General features: G+C 45.7%; 1 protein-coding gene across 1 annotated transcript; it reads left to right on the forward strand.

The window, feature by feature from the left end:
• The first annotated feature begins 1836 nt into the window (after nt 1-1836).
• LOC101941680 (cytochrome P450 1B1) lies at nt 1837-14437 on the forward strand. Its single transcript, XM_008174397.4, has 3 exons — nt 1837-6047; nt 6861-7856; nt 11413-14437. The coding sequence occupies exons 1-3, from the start codon at nt 6028-6030 to the stop codon at nt 12023-12025; spliced, it is 1629 nt and encodes a 542-aa protein (XP_008172619.2). The 5' UTR covers nt 1837-6027; the 3' UTR covers nt 12026-14437.
• Nucleotides 14438-25660: the final 11223 nt, after the last annotated feature.

Raw genomic sequence — 25660 nt, forward strand, 5'->3', positions numbered from 1 at the left:
TGAATAGCACATTCCCACTTTCCAGAGCACGAGGGATACTGTCTGCCTGTGTGTAATTGAGTGCTAAGACTTCGCTTATTTAAAACACTGAACATTTCCCACTGTCAAAATGTAAACATTTGAACTCTGCAAACACCACACCAAGAAATCATCACAGATACTATGGGGGTCACGGTTTATGCAACTTTGGCCCTTACAATTGAAAGTGATGGTAAGCATCCGACAAAGTGGGCATTCACCCACGAAAGCTTATGCTCCAATACATCTGTTAGTCTTAAAGGTGCCACAGGACTCTCCGTTGCTTTTTACAGATCCAGACCAACACGGCTACCCCTCTGATACTTGGGAAGCAGAATGTGATTCCCCCCAGGTAGAAGAAAGCCCAGATACCAGGCACACATGCTTAATCCTAGGGAAAATGTGATTAGTCTTTAATGAGCACAAGTGGTCAGGGCCTGTTTTATAAAACTCATGCAAAGGACAAGCTCCTCAGTGTCACCTGATGTTACACTTCAATAATGGTTCAGCGCAGACTTCCAGAGAGAAGAGCACCACCTGCTGAATCCTTACCACCACTTTCTGCAGCACAGGCATTTTCATTTGACGCTTCCAGCCCAACCCATGAACTCATGAGATCAAAGCCCAAGAGGGCAAGACTACAGGCATCACAGTTAGGTATATTCTGTGGGTGAAGGGGCAGTACTCAAAATTCACCTTACCCTACTGTACTAATGATATATGCTATGTTCAGAACAACCAGGTTCAATATTGCATTGTCTGTTTTTGCTCTTTACAAAACTGTATTTGTGCAGAAAGAATGGTGATCAGGGCACAATACAAAGTGAAGAAATTAAGTGAAAAATATGTATACAATGGGAAATTATACCGTGAGAAATTGTAAGCTGATAAAATGGCCTAGGGGGTAGGGCACTGAACTGGGAAACTATTTCTGGCTCTGCAGCTGATCCTTTATTCATCTCTGCCTCTCTTTTTCCCATCCCACCCTCTAGCCATCTTCTCTCTTTAGACTATAAATTACTGGGGACAGGGGCTGTCTCTCATTATGTGTATGTATTGAGTCTAACACAATGGGCCCCTCATCTTGATTGGGAACCCCTATGTTTTCAATTGCTTATAACCTTTGCCGAACTCTAGCCATTGAGGCTGAAGTTGTACATGCTGGGTGTCTGCCTGAGGCTGAAATTTTGGAAATGTTTCAGCCCAAACAGTCCAGCTTTTTCCAAAAATGTTGTTTTGTTCATGTTAAAGCTCGAACAGCCGCATTCTCTGGAGTGGGAACTTGAAATTTGGCAAGGGGGTGGCCTTTGTGTCAGGGATGTGCATTTTGCCACCCCTGTGCTGAGACCACAGCCTATCATGCTGACCAACATAGACTCATTGTTTCCTTGTATGCCTCTATTTGTCTGTCTGTATCCATCTGTTGTCTTATACTTAAATTGTAAACTCTCTGGGGCAGAGACTGTCTTTTTGTTCTGTGTTTGTACAGTGCCTAGCACAATGGGGTCCTTTTCCATGGCTCCTAGGTCCTACGATAATACAAATAATCAATACCATCACCAAAAAGTTAGGAAATGCCAGAATTAATGTTGCTTGTGCAACCTTTATTCATTCTTCTAGCGCCTATGTATTATGATCACACACCGTTTTTTCCACAGGCCCCTGCCTCAAATAAATATAAGAAATTAACAAAGTTTTAAGATATACAATGTAACAATATATATTTTAAAAAGCAATCCCAAGATGCTCTAATTTAGACCAGGCCCAGCATAGAATTGGCCCCATAACCAGGGAGCCCCAGCCAATTCCCTTGCATCCTTGGCACTCTGGGTGCAGATGAGAATCAGATGCCTACTGTTGCCCTTGTATCAGTGTAAGGCAGTGAAACTGAGGAAAATAATCTTTTGTACTAATGGAACTTGTATCAGAAGAGATCTTCATGTAAACTGAACTCTTGTGGTAAACTCTGTTGCTTTAAATAAAAAAACCTAACTCTTACACATGAGTGACTCCTAGTATGTTTAGAGTGTGTTAAAATCTGTTTATTGTTTTATTATGTGTTCCCTGTAATGTTTTTACCTTATGAATAAATGTGCTTGCTTAGAAAGAGCTGCATGGTGACTTGCCACTGCTGGCAATACACTGCTCATAGCCTTCAGGGAGAGAAAGCAATGCACAGGCACTAGCCTTTAGGTGGACTGGCTTTCTGGGGATATTGCAGCGTAAGGCAGGGAGCTGTGTAGCCTTAAAACCCCAGACAGGAGGGAGAGACACATGGGTCTCCACCCGATGGGTGACACCTGGGAGCTGAAAACCTTGAGTGAGTTCCCTCAAGGGACCATGGAGGAGGAATATAGGTGCAGTCACCCTGAAACTGTAAACACCTTGCAGCTTGTAAAACACTAAAATCAGAATGGCAACATTTCATATGCTTTGCACAGGTGTGACTACACAAGGTGCAAAGCACCAGAGAATCAGGCCCTAGAAAGTTGGGGTGAGTGTTCACTACATGTAGTTGAAATAATCTTTGGACAATAATGGGTTTAAACACTCAACACTTTGGGTGAGGACTTCACTGTTTACATAGTTGTACAGCACCCAGGATAATGGGGCCCAGACCTGGTTGGCCAGTAGGGACTACTTCAATATAAATATGAAACAATAAATGTAATATCTTTTTTCTCATCTTGCCTTCTTTCTCTGTCTTTTCCTCAACCATTGATCAATGGTAGGACTCAACATCCATGACTTTTGGAAGTCACTTATCTTTTTCAGAGGCCAAAAAAAAAAATGAAAGAAGAGGATAGATATTTTATTACAGAATGAAAAAAAATTAAATTAGGCTTGTAATAATACATGGACTTTAGATTCGAGTCCTTTAGCTTGAACAGTGAATGCTCATGATTTTCGTGGAGAAGTCCTTGGTTCAATCCCTGCTGACTACCCAGGGTGAGCAGTTATACTTACAGTCTAATTTGGAGTTTCAATAGGAAAAAAATCTTAAGGCTGCAAAGTGAGGCACTCAACTGTCAGGAAATGCCATTTAAAAGTGCTCTGAATGGCCTAGGATTCAGCTTCTTCAGGTACCTGTTTCAAGTGTCCTGTTGTGATGGGTCAGGATGTTCTTGATCTTTGTCCCCAGTGTTAAGCTCCTGGGTGCAGACAGCAAGGCGTCCTTGGTAAGTTAACCTTGGTTCTGGAAATCTTCTCCCTCTTGCAGTCCACTGGCACTGGAGTTTGGCGACCTGGGGATTCGATGCAAAACACATACTGTCCTTTTCTTAATTCGGGGGGGTGGGGGGGAGGGCGGGACAGAGATGTAGGACCTGTTGCCTCTTTTTGAGTCGAGCATCTAGTCAAAATTTGGGGCCCTGGGGAAGTTCCAGTTGGGAGTAGAAATTGGTGATAAGGATTTCTTTGATGCAGTTTTGTTTATTTACAAAGAACACGCAAAATTCTGTGTCTCTGAATGCAGAAGGAATCAAATAGTAGGAAACCGCTTTTTTGGCTCACAGCACCAAGAACACTCTTTTCAGCCTGCACCTCTGACCCCAAAATCTCTACCCAGGTTTCTACCAGGTCAGATACCAAGCTGTCTCAGTTTCTGTGTGTTCTTCCCTCTCGCATACATCCATGCCGCTGAACATAAACATCACACAGCAAAAGTTCCTGGATGTGTTCACATATTCCTTTTGTCTTAGGTGAGGTTTATCTTTACAGTATGTTAACTGAAGGGTGAAGTCATACGTATTAATCTCAATGAGGGTTTAACTCCACCCATAACAAGATTTCACCCAGCTCCTAACAGACCCATTCTTGCTGCCATTGAAATAAACGGTAAAATTTGCATTGACTTCAGTGGAAATAGGAGTAGGTCATTCATTACTCAGCTGATGGAGGTGGTAGAAGGAGAGATGGGTTTGACCAATGCCAACTGTTGGTAACAGTCTGTTTAAATGTTTGTAATATGAACCCAGATATAATGCTGTGGACACAATGTGCATTTTATAACAAATTAATAAATAGTAAAGCAAAATAAAAATAACTTCTCAGATGGACAAGATGTCATGTTCTAATCTCATGAAACTCTAAATGCTACCAAGATGATATTTTCCACTCAAAGCTGCCATGCTAACAATTTGTAATCTATTTTGTTAGCCTAGGGCAAATTTTGTGTGTGAGAGTTTAAAAATATTTGAAAAGTAGCTTGAAAAGAAATGCAGAAACCCATTTTTGTAGGTACCTCTGAGGACTTCTATAATCCCTTTTAAATCAAGAAAGAATGGAATACATCCTAAATGTATTATAGTGCTTAACTCTCTCACTCTGTCTGTATGTGTCTAGAAGGAAATAATTCCTCACATAAATCGTGGAAAGCATCCCAATAATATTGGAACATTGGAAAATATACCTCTGAAAAGATCACTATTTGTGCCTGAAAAGGGAAACTGTACATTTGCTTTTGAATATTAACACGAGATAGACACGTCTGCTCTCCTAACTGTGTAATCAGAGATTTTACTCGGTTTAATAAAACAATTCGAAATGACATGTCTTTGAGTGTCTTAACATGCTCACTCTGCAATATAGTAACATAGAGAGATCTGATGACTATATCACTGTACCTCTTTAACCAAAAGCCCAGTGTTATAATGATTATTGTATTGTCTCTGATATTTACATGGCAAGGATTTGTCAACCTCTTAAAACTCCCTAAACAAACAAATAGAAACTGTAATGGGACTCAAGAAGGAACCTTAGGAAACAACTGGGCCGTTCCCTTTACTTTGCCCTATCCTCCTCCCCTTCAAGTCAATAGCAAAAACTCCCTGGGCTTCCCTGAGCAGCCAGAGGTAACAATTCCTGCTCTCCCAGAGGTAAGCGAACGAATGGAGAGACGTGCAGGCTACTTCCAGCCGAGACTCCATACCCTCCGCCAGAGAGGGACACATCCCAGTGACCTACAGAGATTTCTGACGAGGAGCAAAACCGAACGGGAACGAACTGATCATCCTCTCACAGACGAAATGACTCACTTCTGGGAACTAACAGCTCCCTTCAGCAGGTGACAAAGCTATCAGCCTGGCTCCCCATGCTACAGCCGTTTCCTTCTAATCTTGCACGCGGCCGGGCGCCTGTATTGCCCAGCTTTGCGTTATTTCCCTTTAAGCTGGTGTCAGGTACTGTGAAGAGGAAGAGCGGGGGGAGGAGATGGCTGGAGGGTTCCACCACAGGCTCACGCAATGCAAACTCTGCACGCAACTGGGAGGCGACAGGCAGAGGAGGGGGAAACTTTCCAACTTCATAAACCCTGAAGATGAAGGAGATTTTCCCTCCTGCCAGAGAAGTCCGCGAGCCCACAGCCCCGCCAGCCGTTCAACTGGAACCGCTTTGCTAAAACGTTCACCAAAAGGCAGGAAACCTCGAAGGCTCAGCCAGTCCAGATGGGTTGGGGCCAAAGGCAATTGACAAAGAGCCGGGTCCCGTAGGGAAGAACCGGGCGGCTGCGATTTGTCAATGCCAGGCTAACTACGGGCTGGAGGCTGCAGCTGCTGGTGGAATTGAAGCCAGGAGAGCCAGTGCCAGAAGACTGCCCAGCCGGGCTCCGGCTCAACTCAGGGGGACACTAAACTGTCCTGTAAGCCGCTCATTTGCTCCAGCAGGTTTTGGTTGCCCCATCCCCCGGGCTCTATGCAGGGATCACATCTGGCTGATGTCTATTTAGTCTGAACCAGGCAGGCTGTTGAAGTGCGAGCTCTGAAGGGTTAACACGCTCGGAAGATTAGAACAACGCACGATGCGGGATCGGGTGCAATTGGCATTTGCCTGCACATGACCTGCCAAGCTCCGGGTGACAAGAACCTGGGCTTCTAATGAGTTTCCCACAGTCTGGGATCTGAACCTCCCTGCTGCGCTGCGTGCTGAGTCTCCTGCTGGGGCTGCCCAATTGCACGGACCACAGCTGCTGCGGGCTGCCCGGATCCTCCCACTGGAGCCCAGAAATCTCCGATGGAAGCATTTTTCAGCAGGTCAGTTTTATTAGAGATTTTTTTTAAAAGCTGCCTTCCCCTTCCCCCTCCCCCCATATTCAAATTAAAAGACAAAAAGTGAAGCACGTTTAGATCGTTGTCTAGGAGCTCTTAGTTACCACACTGGTAACTGCTATTTGGGTGTGAATGATATTCCTGTATCACTGGGGCTGTGCCCATCTCCCTCAACCCATGCGTGCATACTGACTGTTACCAGTTCACGCCTACCACTAATTAAGGTCAGGAAGGGGGGAAGCTTGTCCTGATTTACAGTCTCTCGCTGTTTCCTTCCAAAGACAATTAGGAGCGGTGCGCGCAGATTCCAACGCGGTAGACGCATTTATTTTGCAGTAGGCACAGACGGGCGGTGACACTGCTGGCATCACCTGCCCGACCTGTATAAGGAAGAAGCTTCTTGCAGCTTCCACGTCGCGGCAGTTGCTTACAGCGAGCGCATCCTCCTCTCTTCGCCCGCTCCTGCCGTGGGAGTCCGCTTCCCACGAGGCAAACTTCCCCTCTCGGCCGGGGCGAGCGCTTCCCCAGCTCTCAAACGCCAATGGTGCTTGATTGCGGTTTTCGCTCAGCACCCAGCCGCGCGCTAGGCGCTTTCTAGGCACATCTCAGGCTCCGCAGTGACATGATCAGCATCGCTCACTGGCGTCGGGGTCAGAACTTGCTCTATTTACACTGGCCGCCCCTGCGAAGCCGGCACATCTGCAGCCCCCCACTACCCCCCGCCTTTTGCTGCACGGCAGGTGCGGGCACATGAACCCTTCCTTCAGAGCCCGACCTGATCTCTGCTTCTCCCCGCAGCATGGCCCTCCGGCGGCTGGAAGAGGCGCTCTCCAGCATCCCGCCGCTGCAGAGCGCCCTGCTGCTGCTCCTCTCCCTGCTCGCCGCCATCCACCTGGCGAAGCTCCTCCTGCGGCAGCGGCGCCTGGAGCCCCCGGGCCCTTTCCCGTGGCCCCTGATCGGCAACGCGGCTCAGCTGGGCAGCGCCCCGCACCTCACCTTCGCCCGCCTGGCCCGCACCTACGGCGACGTGTTCCAGTTGCGCCTGGGCAGCCGGCCCGTGGTGGTGCTGAACGGCGAGCGCGCCATCCGCGGGGCGCTCATCCGCCAGGGGGCCGCCTTCGCCGGCCGGCCGCGCTTCCCCTCCTTCCAGCTGGTGTCCGGGGGCCGCAGCCTGGCCTTCGGCGGCTACTCCGAGCTGTGGAAGCTGCAGCGCCGGCTGGCGCACTCCACCGTGCGGGCCTTCTCCACCGGCAGCCCGGCCCCGCGCCGCCTGCTGGAGCAGCACCTGCTGGGCGAGGCGCGGGCGCTGGTGGCGCTGCTGGTGCGGGGCAGCGCGGGCGGCGCCTTCCTGGACCCCGGGCGCAGCCTGGTGGTGGCCGTGGCCAACGTGATGAGCGCCCTGTGCTTCGGCCGCCGCTACAGCCACGGCGACGCCGAGTTCCTGCGCCTGGTGGGCCGCAACGAGCAGTTCGGCCGCACGGTGGGGGCCGGCAGCCTGGTGGACGCGCTGCCCTGGCTCCAGCGCTTCCCCAACCCGGTGCGCGCCGCCTACCGCGCCTTCCGCCAGCTCAACCGCGACTTCTACAGCTTCGTGCGGGGCAAGTTCCTGCAGCACCGCGGCAGCCTGCGCCCCGGGGCCGCCCCCCGCGACATGCTGGACGCCTTCATCCGCCTCCAGCAGGCGCAGCCCCGGCTGCCGCTAGAGCACGTGCCCGCCACCGTCACCGACATCTTCGGGGCCAGCCAGGACACCCTCTCCACCGCCCTGCAGTGGCTCATCATCTTCCTCATCCGGTGGGTGCGCTCGGGCTGGGGCCGGATCTCCCCGGCGGAGCCATCCCAGCCACCCAGCGCGGAGGGGCGGGGGTTTAAAGGCAGGGGCGAGTGCGAAAAGGAGGGACACTTTTTCCAGGGAGGGTAGAGTTGTGTATATAAAATAAAGCCCCTAATATGGGGACAACTGGTCACCCTCGAACCAGCAGCGTGGGGTGGCCGCCAAGCCTGGGGCTCTCATGGCGCCCTGTCCCTAACCAACGTCCAAACCCTTCATCTCAGCAACCAGCATGAACCGAGCATCCATCCCTGCTAGTGCAAGATCCGAGCCCTTCGCCTCTCCCTCCAGGCCATGAACTAGACCCCTCGGAGTGGAAGGAGGGTCGAGGGGCTTAGGATAGGGGAGACCTAGGCTCAGTTCTTGGCTCTGCCATGGACCTGCTGAGTGACCTTGACTAAATCTGTGCCTCAGTTCCCCATCGGTAAAACCGGGATAATGCTGCGTCCCTACCGCAGTGGGGTGGTGGGAGGATAAATACATTTAAAAGACTTTGAAGAGTGCTATTTAAGAAATAGGTATCACTAGTAATAATCCTAGACCTTCTTAGCTACCCCAAACAGGGATAAACCTAGAGTCCCTCTTAGTGCATTATACTAGACCTAGACCCTCTTCACTACTGTTGCTACATCATCCTGACTGCAGCTGTTTCTTTCCAGCAGCAGGACCCCCTCCCGGCTTTCTTGTGGAAGCCGAATGTGAGAATCTTGTCACAACTTTATTTTAAACAAAAAATTCTCCAAGGGAAACATGGCAGTGACCCCCCCCCCGTTTAAGGCAAGAGCTTCCAGCAAGGGTTAAAATAATTTACAAATACAGAGCCTGATTCTGATCTCTCTTGGGGGGAGGGGGAGAGAGAGAGAGATAAGAATCGGGCCAACCTGGCTTTTTGTTGCCTTAGGCAGGGTGTGTTTCATATCAGTTTATGAGACCCAGGTATGGCTACATCCTGCTAGTTGAAGTCTAAAGAATAAAGTTGCCCCTTGCCAGCCAAAATTTCAGCGTTCTGGGAAAATATACCCATCAGTTTCATTTAAATAAAAAAAAAAGGCAGTTTTCTTCTCTCCCCTGCCATGCTTCTGAAATGTGACAGTGAGGTTGCGTCACTGATCACATAGCAAGTCTATTGCTTTCCCCACTCCAGTTCCTCAAACGCAATTAGATGCAGCTGTTGGAAAGGATCCATATATAAAAGCCAACTAAAATAAACAATGCTTCTAAACTAATAGGTCTAGCTATACAGAACATTGTGTGTGACATAAGACAGACAAGTTGGAGTGAATCCTACAACCAAAATCTAATGTATTAAATATGCTCCGTGAACAAATTGGCCCATTATTGGAGGTGAATGCTTTGATTGCCAGTGATGTGCAAGCATCAAACTGAACTGATCTGGTTATTAGCTCTTTGTTTCTAGTAGAAAGTACACATAAGGTAACAATCCTGTATTTGTGGGCACTAAAGTACCTTAGTTGTTCATGATTAACTCACACGGAAGCTCTGGGAAAACTGCCAAAAACTAAAGATATTTAAAAAAAACCCAAACCCCAATGCACTCCAGTAAACGTTACATAAAGATACAGGCTGGCAAAAAGGCAACAAAACAAACCCAAAAGTAACAGATTTTACCAGGTCAAGATCAAAGAGATCATAGGAACAGGATAATATCTACTTAAACAAGATAAAGAGTTCACGTATTGGTTTACAAACCCTCTATTATGTTATTGCTCCTATAACGTGGGTACCTTTATTACGGTTGCATGACTAGTGAAAAACAGTCTCAAAGCTTTAGAGCAGGTGGACCCATTGCGCACCATATGCATATAAACGCACCATAATATTCACCTCGCAGAAAATGATTGTACTCAGCAAAAATCTTACGGTTGGAAGAAGCATTTAAATAGCAAGAAACTGGTGTTACCTCCTTTTCCTCTTCCAGCGTTTCCTTAACCATTTGCACTTTCTGTGGACGTTATCTCCTTAGGCTCATCTACTTAGCTGCTGCTTAAAAGCCACACATATTTAACACCTTAAGAGTAAGGGTATAATTACTAATGTTTACATAACCTGTTTGGCATTCTAACTGGAGTACTGTACATTTGGACTGTTTGCCATGCAGACATACATTTCACAAAGGGATCTGACCTCTCAGTCCTCATCCTCAAAGGAAACCGTCACAACACTTTCAAAAGATGAGCCTGGGAGCTTAAATTCATAACTTTGCTAGACACTAAAAATCATGGTCTTAATAAAGACACTAGATTTATGGTTTATTACAACATTCTGTAACCCACTAATTCCCCTTTTTGTCTTATGACTACAGAGGTATTAATGGGCCACTTCACCTTGAATAGTCCCTTAGTTTAGCATAAGTAGGGCTTTTTCTATCTGTTTGATCCTTGTATTAGCTATGACACTCTGAATACCTTTCCCAAATTTGAGGAAGAGCTTTGTGTAGTGGCAAAGCTTGTCTCTCTCACCAACAGAAGTTAGTCCAATAAAAGATACTAACTCACCCACCTTGTCTCATGGAGACATACTGAGACAGAGGGAGACACAGGAACTTGAAAAGCCCAAACATGATGAGTTAAAAATCAAGCTTCAAAAAGCTTCAAAAAATTATAGATGTGGGAAGACAATAGAGCTATGTTGCTTTTAGAGAGGGAAGGAATGAGGGCTTAAAAAAAACCAAACAGAGGAAAAAATAGGCTGATCTCCCTTTCTACAATGTTTTTGCTTGCTTATTTCTTTTATAATCTCTCTCACTTGGAGATCCTTCTCCAAGTTTATAACACAAATTTGGAATAATTTTTTGCTAGTGATCCTAAATACAATGCAGTACCATGAAAAAGTGTATTCTGATATTAGTCATAGTAAATATCCACAAACAAAGATCTGAGTGCTCATGAACTTTTCTGTTCTGATAGTTTATTAGATATTTTAATTTAAAAAAACACTACATACAGCTCTAATTCATGTGTAATATAGTCTCATATGTGTTAATTCAAACATCAATGGAAACAGATTTAGAGCTTACATGTAGAGGTGGTCAAGAACCAGCATTTCCATTCCGTGAGAAATTCTTACTTTTGGGGCATGGAGGAGGGGGGGGGGAAGTAATTCTGATTTAGAATGAAAAGCTGAAATTTAAAATTCAAAAATAATTAATTTAGTGTCATTTAAATCCATTTTGTTTCAGCTTTTATATTGCATTAAAATATACAATACACATTAAATATTAAATGTAATATAAAATACAATTTTAATATAGCAGGCTAAATTAAATTATAACACTATTGAAACAAATAATTTTGACTTTTTCCCACTGAACATGTCATAGTCAATATGTTTCTATGAAATATTTTATTTTGACAACTGCATTTGACAAAAATTGTGAAAAAAATTTGATTAGCTTTAGCTAAATACGATTTTTTCAAAAAGCAAGTCCGTTGTTTGAAAATGTAGATTATATTTGCATAGATGACATGTGTATATATAAATATGTTTAAATCCCAACAGATATCCAAAGGTGCAGGTTAAAATGCAAGAAGAAGTGGATAGGATTGTTGGCAGAGATCGCTTGCCCTGTGCAGAAGATCAACCTCATTTGCCCTATGTTATGGCTTTCCTTTATGAATCCATGCGTTTCAGCAGCTTTGTGCCAGTCACTATTCCACATGCCACCACAGTCGACACCTCCATAATGGGCTACTTCATTCCCAAAGATACAGTCATATTCATCAATCAGTGGTCAGTGAATCATGACCCAGAAAAATGGTCCAACCCAGAGGATTTTGAGCCAACAAGATTCCTGGATGAGAATGGATTCATTAACAAAGATCTTACTAGCAATGTGATGATTTTCTCATTGGGTAAACGTAGGTGCATTGGAGAGGAGTTATCCAAGATGCAGCTCTTTCTTTTTACTTCCATACTGGTACACCAGTGCAATTTTATTGCTAACCCAAATGAGGACTCTAAAATGGAATTCACCTATGGGTTGACCATTAAACCTAAGCCATTTACAGTTAATGTCACTCTTAGGGAGACTATGGATTTGCTAGATAAAGCTGTCCAAAGACTGCAAGCAGAGAAAACAGCTACTGAAATTCATCTATCAGCAAATCTGTGAACACTGACGTTTGAATAAAAGATATAAGGATGCTCCCGCCTCTCTCTTTTTAGACTTAAAATAAAGTAAATAATAATATGCAGCACTGGTGAGCTCTTTGTAGTATACCAAGTACCACAAAACACCGGGGAGTGGAATTGCCCAAGCATTAAGCAGGTCCTTTTTTTTAATTCGAGAGAGAGAGAGAGAGAGAGAGAGAGTGCGCACGAGGGGAGCCTTATAAAAATATTAAGTACTGAAATACAGGCAAAAAATGTGATTTAAAAGTAAATTTGTTTTTGGGGTAACAGGCAGAAGAAAACACTTATTTTAATACCCTCCTCATTAACTGCCTGGCTGGAGTGTCCCAGCCACTCCTTGCGCAACCCTTTCCATGTCTCATTGCAGCTGTCTCAGCTCTAATTTCCCTTCAAAGACTCTACATCCCAAAGTGAAATCTTGTGTGGAAAGAGGTGCCTAGATTGTTGGAGCTAGATTCTGCAAGCGCCCTATGCAGGGAACTGCCATGGGCTCATGTTACATCCTGGGACATGCGCTGGGATGTGTTTCAGTGCCTTGACGATAAACTTTCAAATGAAGTTGGGTAAAATGCCAAGCTTGCCTTTAACATTCCAAAGTATTTAAAGTATGACTACAAAAAGACTTGTTTATGAGCACAACGGAATTTTGAAATGTATTTCATAATCTATATGTGAACAAATGGAATGTACTGAAATTCATTACATCTCAAGCAGAAAGATTAAAAGTGGTAAGTCACCAAATAGCAGATATGAGATATAATCCATTAATTTATTCATAAGCAGAAGCAAAGGTACTGATCAAAGGAAAAATAATAGATATTTTCATTAGGAAAACCTACTTAAGGATGGCCTTTTATTGTGGACTGTTTATTTTCTCAGCTAAAAGCTTATGCCTGATTCTGCCAATCTTTAGGCACATGCCAACACTTAATCACATGAGCAGTCCTATTAAAATTCACGTAGGTTTGCAGGAGGACTTGTGTCTTAGAACTTTTGTGCCACTAAGATCAAACAACATGTGGAATAGATATAGTTATGTTCCTATAATCATTCTATTAGCTGGAGTTAAAATTATGCCTATGATGGTTCATCATGTACTATTAATGTGATCTACTTCCAGTAAGGACATGAAACAAAATAATGGGAGTTTGGATTACATACAATTATTGGGGCCCAATCAGGATAATTTGGGCATTTTGTAGTTTGCATTATTTCACATAGCCTTGTGATCAGCTGTTAAGTAAAACATACATGAGAAGTATTTTAGTCTTGAACCACTCTGTAATGGTTATATAGGATAATGAACAACACTCAGAGAACCTGCTTTTTAATATATAAAAGTGCAGACCCTGCAAAGTGTTGGGCACCTCCTGTGAGACACAAACCACTCTCTACTCTAAATGAAATCCATGGGAGTTAGAGGCACTCAGCACATTGCTTGAGGTGCGTAGACTATTGCAAAATCAGACCCTATGGTATACAGAGGAATATGGGCCTGGTGCTATAAACATGAAATCAGTGGGACTACTTGATGGAGTGAGGACTGCTTACATGAATAAAGATTTGAAGGACTGAGCCCTATATTATACAGTAGGTGACAATCCTACCCCCTATTGACAGCAATGGCAAAATTCACAGTGCTTTTGGATGGGAGCAACGTTGAAGGCCTGATCCTGATCACACTGAAGTACATAGGAGCTTTGCTATTAACTTCAAAGGAATCTGTATCAGGGTCTTTAAAGCATTGCCCCCTAAACCCAGGTAGCAGGGACACACCCGACTCAGCTATTTCAAATCTCTGATTTTGTAGGGAATGTACGTCCATGTTTTTCAAAACTAAACATTAAAATCAAAGGCTTTTTTAAATCTAAAAGGGGTATCCCTCAGGTATTTTGTGGACTACATAAAATCTTTGATATCCCAGAACTTAGCCTATATCTGTGAAATGTTGTATAACATTCTTAACATAGTCATACTCAGATCTATACTGGATCAACACATTTTTTTCACTTATACTTTTATATGTCCATAAAAATGTCTGTAACCTTCAACAGAATAGTTATTCTAATTCAAGGATCATTGTTTTCTATTTCAGTAAACAATACTGTTTTTGTAATTTTGTACTTCTCCCAAAAGCTTTAAAATATGTATCTGTCATAACATGACTGTCATTCATACAGTTGAAATTGATTTGTGTGGATGTCTATGATCAGGTGATGCACATATTTGACAAGCATTTATACTGTGTATCATACTATCACTGTAAAATTCTTCAAGTTTATTAATACCCAGATAAAATGTATGCAGTTCTTAAACAGCTAATCTTTGTGGTCATTTTAAGATGGATCACTGTATTACCAAAATATTAAATAAAAATTATTCTTACAATAAATCTGCTTAGTTTATACTTCATTTTTTGGGATTTGGATAAACAAAATCATTATATATGTTGCATGCTTAACCTGGGAAAAGTCAAATGATAGCATGCCCCCCAGAGTTAGTCAGGCCAAAGAATTGCTTTGTCCCTGCTAGACTGGGACAAAGCAAATATTTTTCCTAAATATTTTTCCCCTGAGATTTAGGTAGAATTAGTTTGGGCTATTATTCTTCTTCTAGTCTTTTTGCATTCTTTCCTCTCTCTCCATCTTTTCTCCCCTCCTTTTATCTTTGGGTCCCCGTCCCACCTCTTGGTCTTCCCAGAACTTCCTCCTCACAGCCTATTTTTTTTCTCCCCCACAATTTCTTTTATGTGAAAAACATTCCCTGTTAATTCTGCCACAATCTCTCAATGCCATCTCACCTTTTCTGATCTCCCCCACCTCCTGTTCACCTTTCCCCAAACTCTGTCACACCACTTTGTGTTCCTCCTTCCCTGGTTCCTCCCTCCTTTCACTGGTCCCCACCACTCCTGACTGCTTTTCTTATCTCCTCTCCCCTTCTCAAGTACTCCCTTGCCCATTGTCTTCCGGCTAACCAACCCATCTAATGTCTGTGCTTCATAGCAAAATATATTGGCTAGCCAGCTGTCCAAAGCTGGAACTCAGACTCCCTCTTCAAGGTTGACCGGCACATTTTTACTCTTAATTGTTGCTTCTTCAGTGCTAACAGACCCTCTCTTGTGTTATGCAGCCAGGGGAACTTGGCTTGAGGTTTATACAGGGCAACAGCAGCTGCCTGTTACTGCCAGTTCTCAGCTAGCCTGAGGAAAGATGCGGGGGTAGAATTTACAGCTGCTGAACAGGTTACAAGAAACTTCTAAATCATGTCATTTTAGGCCAGCAATCACAGTTTACAGAAGTGAGGCCGAGCAAAGTGCTAATCTGTTAAACTCCACCAGGTCCCAGTTTAAAAACGATGATGACTGTAGCAATGATTCTAGATTGGGCAAGGGTGTATCCAACAGCAGAAAAGTCACACCCCCATCAGATTCCCTAATGGCATATGTCATTACCTCCCTAACCTGAGAAAGGCTGTCATTATGGCAACGAGAGAAAAATAGGTGCTGCTCCGAGAACGTGCTGTATCATGACAGAAACAAGTATAAAAATGAGTCAAAGTTAAACAAATACATTACAGAAATCTCTTATTCAAATCCCCAAATTATTTTTGAAATCCTCTTGATGTGTTGTAAAAAATGGAGGCCTAGCAGGTCTACCCCAATTATGATCTCAACAGTCAGAAGCTTTTAAAAACCCACTTCCCAATCCCCTATAACAATAAGTGTGGATGGAGAAAGGTATATAAGGGAGACAGAATGACTGGGATTAGTCATAACAAAAAGCAAAAGGCCTCCTGACACTCTCAACATATTCCTTGGGTTGTATGTCTGGTAAACAAGAGAAGAACGAAACCAGAAATTAATGGATCAAAATGGGTTTATTGAAAAGTAGGTCTATGGTATCAAAATAATGAGAGCATGGGCTTGTAACAGATGCTTTGGAAATGGAATAGTTAAAGACTATTGTATTAATGTTATATGTATCTTTAAGGCTTTGCTAGTAATTGTAAGCATGCAGGAAGTAAAGACAGTAGGGATAAGTAATGCAAATCGTCACTGCTGAAACAATGTGGGCAGAGACCCAAAGTACTTTAAAACATGCCAGGGTCTTCTTGTAGAGGATGGGTGATCACCTGGTAAGTCAGGCATGTATACAAGCTATTGATTTTTTTTTTAAGGTAAGTTTTCTTTATAATGCTTTTGTTCTGAATCAAGAGTACTTGGCTTGGTGAAAGCTGGTTAGTCACCGAATAACATTTTCACTGCCTCTGAGAGAACAGGACTGCAGGTGCTGAACTGAAGTCAGATCCACAATTCACTGTGATCACCTGAGCAGAAGTCTGCAACCTAAAAACCCAGTCAGGAAGGAGAGAATGGCAAAATTCTGTCCCCATAAAGGTGACATCTGCAGACCAGAGACCTAAGCGGGGTGCCTCAAGGTGACCCCTAAGGGGTCAGAGGTGCAATTAAATCAGGAATTGTGACATGGCTTATAAAGAGAGACCTTGGGGTGGGGAAATTGAATGAGGATTGCATTTTTAGGGGATTTCCAGGGGAAAGGCTGATTGGCCCCCACTTCACTCCAGATACTGTCCTTTGTTCATGAGCCTGAAGGGTCATCATGACTCCCAGACCTCACCACATGAGTGGCGACCTCTGACCACCACTGCTGCATCAGTGAAGACATCAGCCATATACATGTGAGAGCCTTCGGTCTTTCCTCCCCTCGTATGTTCCTTTCTATCCCTCACTGTCTCCCTTTCCTTCCCCACTCTCACTCACTCAGCTTTTCCTCTGATCCTGAGACCAGCTGTACCTCATGGCACAAGCATTATGAAATGAGATGGCATATCTACCTCTGCCGAGCCTGAGACAGACCGGTGAAGGAGAGGGATTTGACCAGACCAGCCAGATGACACCCCAGACTGCAGAAATGAGCCAGAGCCCAGAACAGCAGCTACCACAGCTGCCCCACATGACTGTCTAGTTGCCTTGTACTTCAAGATCAACAAAAGCTGAATTTCCCCCACATTTACTATCCCCTCTCTCGCTCTCCCCCTTGTGTCTGTTTTCTCAAAGGCAAGGAAAATGATCATTTACGATTCAGAATTGAACAGAAGAAGAGAAAGTTACTCACCTTGCAGTAACTGAGGTTCTTCAAGAGGTGTGTCCCTGTGGGTGCTCCACTCCAGGTGATGGTGCATCCCGGCGCAGTTGATTGGAGATCTTCGGTAGGAGTGCCTGGTCGGGACACACACGCTCAGGTGCTTCTCGCAGCAATATTAGGGTCTGCCTGGGTGCGCGCGTGCCGCACCCCCTCAGTTCCTTCTCTATCATAGAGTTGTCTGATTAGTACTCCAAAGTAGAGGGGAGGAGGGTGGATAGTGGAGCACCCACGAGGACACACATCTCGAAGAACCTCAGTTACTGCAAGGTGAGTAACTTTCTCTTCTTCTTCTTCGAGTGTTGTCCCTGTGGGTGCTCCACTCCTGGTGAATGTGAAGCAGTACCCACTATGGCTGGTGGGATTTTGGAGTTGCATGAGGGATAATGGTAGACAGTACCATATGGCTGACTATGGCGTCTGCCGTGGTATCCCGTGTGATAGCATAATGTTTGGCAAATGTGTGATCAGATGTCCACGTGGCCGCCTTGCATATGTCTGACTAAGTCGGCATTCACTCACGAAAGCTTATGCTCCAATACATCTGTTAGTCTTAAAGGTGCCACAGGACCCTCTGTTGCTCTTTGCATATGTCTGTAATAGGTACATTGTGGCGGAAGGCAACGATATTGACATTGCTCTAATAGAATGAGTTCTAACACTCTCTGGTGGTTGAACATTCTGGGTCTGATAGCAGGATCTGATGCAGTCCACGATCCACTTGGAGAATCTTTGCTTAGAGATAGCCTCACCCTTTGATCTCTCCGTAGTAGAAACAAATAGCCTAGGGGATTTACAAAATGGTTTAGTTCTGTCAAGATAGAATGCAAGAGCCCATCGAATGGAATACAGGTAAGTGTATTGGCTGGTTAAGGTGGAAGGGAGACACCACCTTGGGGAGGAATTTGGGGTGGGGTCGCATAGTAACCTTGTCTTTAGAGAAAATGGTGTAGGGAGGGGTAGGCCATCAGTGCGCTTATGTCACCAACCCTTCTTGTTGATGTTATGGCAACCAAGAAAGCCACTTTCATGGACATGTGGAGCAGGGATGAGGTAGCCAGGGGCTCGAAAGGAGGTTTCATGAGACTGCAGAGAACTAGGTTGAGATTCCAAGAGGCTACTGGTGAATGAATCTCAGGGTAGAGATTTTGCAGGACCATGAGGAAGCATTTCATGGTGGGGTGGGCAAAAAGTGAATAGCCGTCCAGGGTGTCATGGAAGGTGGCAAGGGCCGCGAAGTGTACTCTGATAGAACTGAGCGAAAGCCCGTCCTGTTTTAGTTCGAAAAAATAGTCTAAGATGTGAGGGAAGGTTGCAGTCTGGGGTGTCAGGTGTCTGTGAAAGCACTAGATGGAGAAGCGTTTCCACCTTTGCAGGTAAGTCTTACGAGTGGAGTCCCTTCTACTGTGCAGGAGGACATATTGGACCTGTTCTGAGCAGGCTAATTCATGGGATTGAAACCATGAAGGAACCACGCCGTCAGATGGAGTTTCCGGAGCTGTTGGTGAAGAAGCCAAATGCTGTTCTGGGAGAGGAGATCTGGTCAGTCGGGGAGAGTCCTTGGAGGACGGATGGATGGACATGCGTAGCAAGTAAGGATACCATGTCTGTCTTGGCCAAGCTGGGGCAATAAGTAAGACCCGAGCCTTGTCCTCTGTGATCTTGCGTAGAACCCTATGTATCAGTGAAATCGGTGGAAAAGCGGACATGAGAGAATTGTTCCAAGGAATGAGGAACGCATCCCCTAGAGATGCGTTCCCGAGTCCCGCTCTGGAGCAAAATAGATGGCATTTGCGGTTTTGAGGAGTGCCCAACAGGTCTATCAACGGAGTGCCCCAGTGGGAGAAGAGCTGTCGGAGTATCGTGGGATGTAATTCCCATTCCTCGGAGAAGTGACTGCTGAGTGTGTCGGCAGTAGTGTTGTGACACCCAGGCAGGTAAGAAGCGGGGATTTCTATGAGATGTTGTATGCGCCAATTCCATAGTCGGATGGCTTTGGTGCATAGGGAGTGAGATCATGCTCCTCCCTGCCTGTTGATGTAAAACATACATGCTATATTGTCTGTCAGAACTCAGATGGACTTGTTCTTTATGTTGGGAAGAAAGTGAAGGCAAGCTTACCTGATGGCTCTGAGCTCTAGAAGATTGATGTGCAGACGTGTCTCTGATAGGGACTAGAGGCCCTGTACCTTGTGGTCAAGGTGCGCTCCCCAACCTATCAGGGAAGTGTCTGTGGTGAGCATGAGTACTGGGGAGTGTGGATGGAAGGGAACACCCATACATAGGTTCTCTGGTTTTGTCCACCAATGTAGGGAGGCCAATATGTTCAGTGGTGGAGTCAGTGTTATGCAGAAACGGGGTCTGCTGGGTTTGTAGTTGGAGTTGAGCCAACCCTGAAGGTATCTCATGTGCAGCCTGGAGTATTTGACCACAAAGGTGGTGGCTGCCATGTGACCAAGAAGCTGTAGGCAGGTCTGTGCCTATATTCCGGGGTGAACAGAGATAGTGCGTATGAGATGTGTAATAGTGTGGAATCTGTTGTGTGGAAGCGAGGCTCTGGTTCGAATTCAGTCTAGGTGAGCTCCAATGAACTATCAGGGTGGATTTTTGGAAATTTATTTGAAAGCCTAGACTGTGGAAGGGAGAGTTGGTAAAGTTTGTCGCTTTTAACATTTTGTCACAGGAGCTGGCTTTGATAAGGCAGTCATCTAAGTAGGGGGAAAGTATGATCCCGTGTCTGTGGAGGTGGGCCACGACTACGGCTAGGGTCTTGGAGAATACCCTCGGTGCTGTGGAGAGACTGAATGGAGTACTCTGTATTGCAAGTGGTCGTGTCCGAGTGTGAATCACAGGAAGCGTCTGTGTGCTGGATGAATGGATATATGGAAATAGGCGTCTTGTAGGTCAAGGGCTGTGAACCAGTCCCCTTGTTCCAGCACGGGTATTATTGTGTCCAGTGTGACCATCTTGAATTTTTGTACATGGACAAATTTGTTCAGTCGGCGTAGGTCTAGTACTGGTCTCCATCCCCCACCTTTCAGTAGTGGGAGTAGAACCCTTTTCACCGATGTTGCGTCGGTACATGTTCCGCTGCACCTAGGTGGAGATGAGCCGCCACCTCTATACGGAGGAGGTGCTCGTGAAAGGGGTCCCTGAAGAAGGATGGGGAAGGGGAAGGGTGGGCGGACAAGATATGAAAGGGATGGTGTAACCTGACTGAACTATTTCCAGGACCCAGCAGTCCTGGGTGATCTGTTGCCAGACATGGTGGAAAGCCTGGAGGCAGTAGCCAAATGGGTAAATAGGTGGCGGAGTCAAGGAGTGGTCGCGCTTCAAAACTGACCAGCACTTCAAAACTGCTGTTTGTTTCCCAATGGGTGGGAAGTTGTTGGTTGCTCATGGTTTTACCTGAGCCTAGGAGGTCTGTTGTGGTTTCTCCCAGTATCATAAGGTCTGGACTGGGGCCAGTGATATTGTTGTGCGCGGGGCCTCTGATAAGGCTGATACCATTGTCTCACTGGTATTCCCAGTGTGCGCAGGATGGCCCTAGAGTCTTTCATAGTGTGAAGGACTTTGTCAGGTTTTTTTTGGAAAAAAGTTTATCTTTATCAAAAGGAAGATCCTCCACTTTGGTCTGTAGATCTTTGGGGATACTGGATGCAGACAGACAGCCAGGAAGACCTGCACATCACCACCGCAGTGGCAGTGGTGCGGGCTGCTGTGTCCACCATGTCCAGGGATGCTTGTAGCTCCGTTCTGGACGCCAATTGACCTTCGACAAGGACTGACTTAAAAAGAGGCTAGGACTTTTCAGCTTGGAAAAGAGGAGACTAAGGGGGGATATGATAGAGGTATATAAAATCATGATTGGTGTGGAGAAAGTGAATAAGGAAAAAATTATTTACTTGTTCCCAAAATACAAGAACTAGGGACCACCAAATTAAATTAATGGGCAGCAGGTTTATAACAAATAAAAGGAAGTAGTTTTTCACACAGCACACAGTCAACCTATGGAACTCCTTGCCTCAGGAGGTTGTGAAGGCTAGGACTATAACAGGGTTTAAAAGAGAACTAGATAAATTCATGGAGGTTAAGTCCATTAATGGCTATTAGCCAGGATGGGTAAGGAATGGTGTCCCTAGCCTCTGTTTGTCAGAGGGTGGAGATGGATGGCAGGAGAGAGATCATTTGATCATTATCTGTTAGGTTCACTCCCTCTGGGGCACCTGGCATTGGTCACTGTCAGTAGACAGGATACTGGGCTGGATGGACCTTTGGTCTGACCCAGTATGACCATTCTTAAAGTCTGCTCTCTTGTCCTCCGGGATATGGGAGGTAAAATCAAAGAGCTTGTTGTAGTTGTCGTAGTCACAGCTTGCGAGGAGGGAGGAATAATTTGCAATTCTAAATTGTAGAGTGGAGGAGGTATAAAACTTGTGGCCCAGGAGGTCAAGGCATTTGAGGTCCTTGTCTTGTGGAGTGGGCCGGTATTGTGGCTGCTTTGTTCTGTGTGTTGCTGCATCCACCACAAGAGAGTTGGGTTGGGGGTGGGAAAATAAATCTAAGTCCTTCGCGGGAACACAGTATTTACGTTCAGCCTTCTTGCATGTTGGTGGGATGGAGCAGGGATGTGCCAGAGAGTATCAGCTGGTTCTAGGAGGGCTTCGTTGATGGGGAGCGCGATCTTTGAGGGCACAGAGGGTTGGAGGATTTTGAGGAGTCTATGTTGTGTCTCCTGGACTTCCTCCAAAAGAAATATCCTGGCTGAGTGCCACCCTCTTGAAAAGGTCCTGGAATTGCTTAAAGTCGTCCACCTTTTGTGGAGGTGGAAGCAAGAGGGCTTCATCTGTGGCTGATGGCAAGGCAGGAGCCGGTAAATCCGGCAAGGGTTCATAGCCCACATCTTCAAGAGGGGATTCAGGGGCTCTAGATGTCAATGTAGCTGGCGAGAGAGGCTCAGAACGAGCTTGCCGTCTCATGGAAGGGGCGCAAGGAGGAGTGGTGGCAGGAGCCGGCCATGGGGACCATTGAGACCAGGACACAGGGTAGGAAAATTGGGGTCCCATCCACAGGGGGACAAAGTAGGGAAACTGAGACTGGTTCTTATGATGCGCTGTGCCCTGAGATAGATAAGGCTCCAGTGGAGGGGGAGAATCAGGTGGTAGAACTCTGCCTGGTGCTGTACGTCATTCTCACTGTCAGTGAAAGCAACCAGGTCTGGTGTCGAGAGCTGTTGTTCAAAGAGTGAGCGCTCCGTGTCAAGGAGCGGAGAGTCAGGCTGAGAGGCCACAGAAATATCAGTCTGGTGTAGAAATTGTTGCTGCTCCCTGGGCTGCAGTGCCGCGGAGTGTTCAGTGTGAGCGGCAGCCAGTAGTGATTTGTGCTTGGCTTTAGCTGGAGCCGCAGAGCGTTTGTGGGAGCCCTGCAGAGGTTCTGCGTCTGGTCATGGGGTGATGGGCAGGCTCGGTGCCAACGTTCTTGTCGGCACCGGGGTGGAACACGCTGCTGGCACTGGGTCTATTGTTGGTGCCAGGGGGAACCGGTGCAGAGGAGAGCTTCCCGCTGTGGGAAGTTGGGTCCCTGCCTTTGCGCCCCACGTGAGTCACTGTTTAGGTGCTGGGGCGGCCGGAGGTGCCTGCTCTCGGCACTGTCAGCACCAAGACCCAGGGTAAAGACCTTGTAGGAGATCCTTTACCCTTCTGAGTTTCTCTGAGCGGAGACATCGGAGCTTCCTACCTCTTCGTGTGAGAGGGCGAAGCTGTACTCCCGGTCAGTTCCGACTTAGCAGGGAAGCGTGAGGGAGAGGGTTTACTGCCCTTCTCCAGAGGCAGTTGCAGGGCTTTCTCCATCAGGAGCATTTTTATGCGTAAGTCTCTATTTCTATCTATTTATTTCCTTCAGTGACCAGGGAAGAGGTTAGCACTGCCCCGAGTCCCATCTTCAGCTGAGGATGGTTGAGAAGGAAGCGAGGAGGATGCAGGACGCGTGCACTCAGGCAGAGCCTAACGACAACACCTGAGTGCGTGCATCCCAACCAGTCACTGCTACCGAAGATCTCCGATCAACCATGCTGGGACGCACTGTCACCTGGAGTGGAGCACCCATGGGGACAGCACTCGAAGAAGAACTAACCTTTTCTTCCCCACCATGAAGGAATGCTAGAGAAATAAGAAACTAATCCAGTGGTTTTCAACCCACAGTCCATGGACCTCTGGGGGGTCCACAGACTATGTCTAAGATTTCCAAAGGGGTCTGCACGTCCATTCGAAATATTTTAGGGATTGGTAAATGAAAAAAGGTTGAAAAACCACTGGACTAAACAATGTCCCTTCTTCAGAGAGAGGCTTTTGACTAAGCTTGTTCTGCCTAACCACAATTTCAAAATGCTTTATATTTTGTTTCTGATTCTTTTCTTGCTCTGATCAATAGATGTCCAAATATTGGTGTGAATTTATTAGTGTGTTTGCTATGGGACTCAGCAGGCCAATGTCTTTGTGTTCAAAACACGTGAGACTATTTAGTGTTGAATAATAGCAAAGTCATGTTAATGCCTTTGACTGTCCTGGTCCTTTTATTCCATCGAAATTAACACAAAAGGTCTCAAGGACTCAGTGATTTCACAGCTGAAGTCAGCCTCCAGCACGTTCATCCTCTTCTCATTGGAAGGGTTATCGCTTTCTTTTCTGTGTTTTGGTCAGCTCCTGAAAGCACTGATTGTGCCTTCTATTCAGGTTGGGAATCGGGTTCAGTGGTAATAAAGAATTGGAAGATACTGAGAGAGCTACAGGGCTGCCTGTAGCTTGGAAAATCAGTAGCTCCTGAACTATGTCAACATACATGCAAGAAAGGGAGTCATGTAAGATGAAGCAATAAATACAGCAGAAACTAGGGACACATACTAATCAAGGGCACTATCATGTTTCCATTAAAGCCAAAAGCAAAAACTTCCATTGACTACAATGGGAGCAAGATTAGATCCAGAATGAGAATAGCATTTTGTCATTTGTTCAAGAACCAGATCTGTGGTGGAAAATTATTTTCAGTGGCTAGTGGGAACCAGGTGAGCAGGGTCTGGGGAACAATTCACAATCAGCAGAAGGAGAGGCAAATGGGGCCATCGCCCCAGGACCTGGGGAAACTACGAAGAAGATGAAGACAGACCTTGTTGAGAGAGACTTAGGGTATCAATGGGGACTGTCCAGGCAGAGCAGCCATGCAGACTAGGACACTGAGCAGAGAAGCACTAACACAAGAGAGAGAGAATGCAGCTCACTCAAGAGAAGCTAAAAGGAGCCACCCACACCAACTTCAAATAGAGACAGAGTGTAACAACCAGGGACCGGAAACAGCTGTGGTATGCCCACATTTATGAGCCTGCTGCCATCTTGTCCTGCTCCTGTCACCTATACTGGTCACTCGAAGCTGCTCCATGTACTGAGGGACAACAGATTTCAGAATTGGGAAATTCTTGCCTCTGGGCCTATTACGCCACTGTCCCTCATCAAGTGGAACAGTTTGTGCTCCCTCCTGTGTGTGGAGTCTATCATTTGTGTGGGAAGCTGTGTGCATGGGGAGGTCTGTACCAATTGTGGAGAGGATCTTTACTCTGTGGGGATTTGCATGAGTTATATATGGGCTTGTGTAGACAGGTCTGTATGAGGGGTGTGTATGGAGGTGCAGAACTAAATAGCTGTATTGAGGGGAGCACCAGAATGAACTGGTGGTGGGTGACAGACTCAGTTGTCTATTTTCAGTGGTGGATGGAGTTTCTTTTATGGGGAGGGAAACCCCTCTGATAAATACCACCACTTATTCCCCACCCCCATCCCATCTGACACTTGGTGATATTGTGACTCAATGGTTCAGTAACTAGAGATACAAGACTGCCATCTAATCCAGATCTAAAGGCGAATCTAAATTATTCCCACAAGAGAGGGATCAAGACGATGCTTTAAGTTCTTTTGTACATATGTGTAATAATGTGGCTGAAATGGAGAAGTCATTTCTACTTTCCTTGTTGAACAGAAAGGCTCCGAAAGGCAGGCTCCTCATGTCAGATTCGGACTGCCTAAAATGAGTGTGATGTCCAATCTGCTGCAGAGCACTGAGAAATGGTGCTGTGTACCTCTTGAATGTTGTGCGAGAGAAAAACAGGCCTCTCCTCCACAGTTTATATTTTAACTCTGTTTTATATTTTAATTGATGGTTAATTATAGTTTTTCCACTCTACTTAGAGAACTATAAAAGGTATGAACCGTGGACTGATTCTCTGTTGTTTGGCTCAAGCAAAAAGTGCCACTGAAGGTTAAATCAGCAGCTTTCATAGTTACTCTAATGACGAGTAGATTTTTTTTTTTTTAAATGGAGAAATCGGTTTGTATCCTGGCTTTTCCTTCCCTTGGTGAAGTTCATTCAAGCGTACAGCTGCTGGAACACAGCGTCATGCTGCCACT

The sequence above is a fragment of the Chrysemys picta genome, chromosome 3 (assembly GCF_011386835.1).
Source record: "Chrysemys picta bellii isolate R12L10 chromosome 3, ASM1138683v2, whole genome shotgun sequence".
Taxonomy (NCBI): Eukaryota; Metazoa; Chordata; order Testudines; family Emydidae; genus Chrysemys; species Chrysemys picta.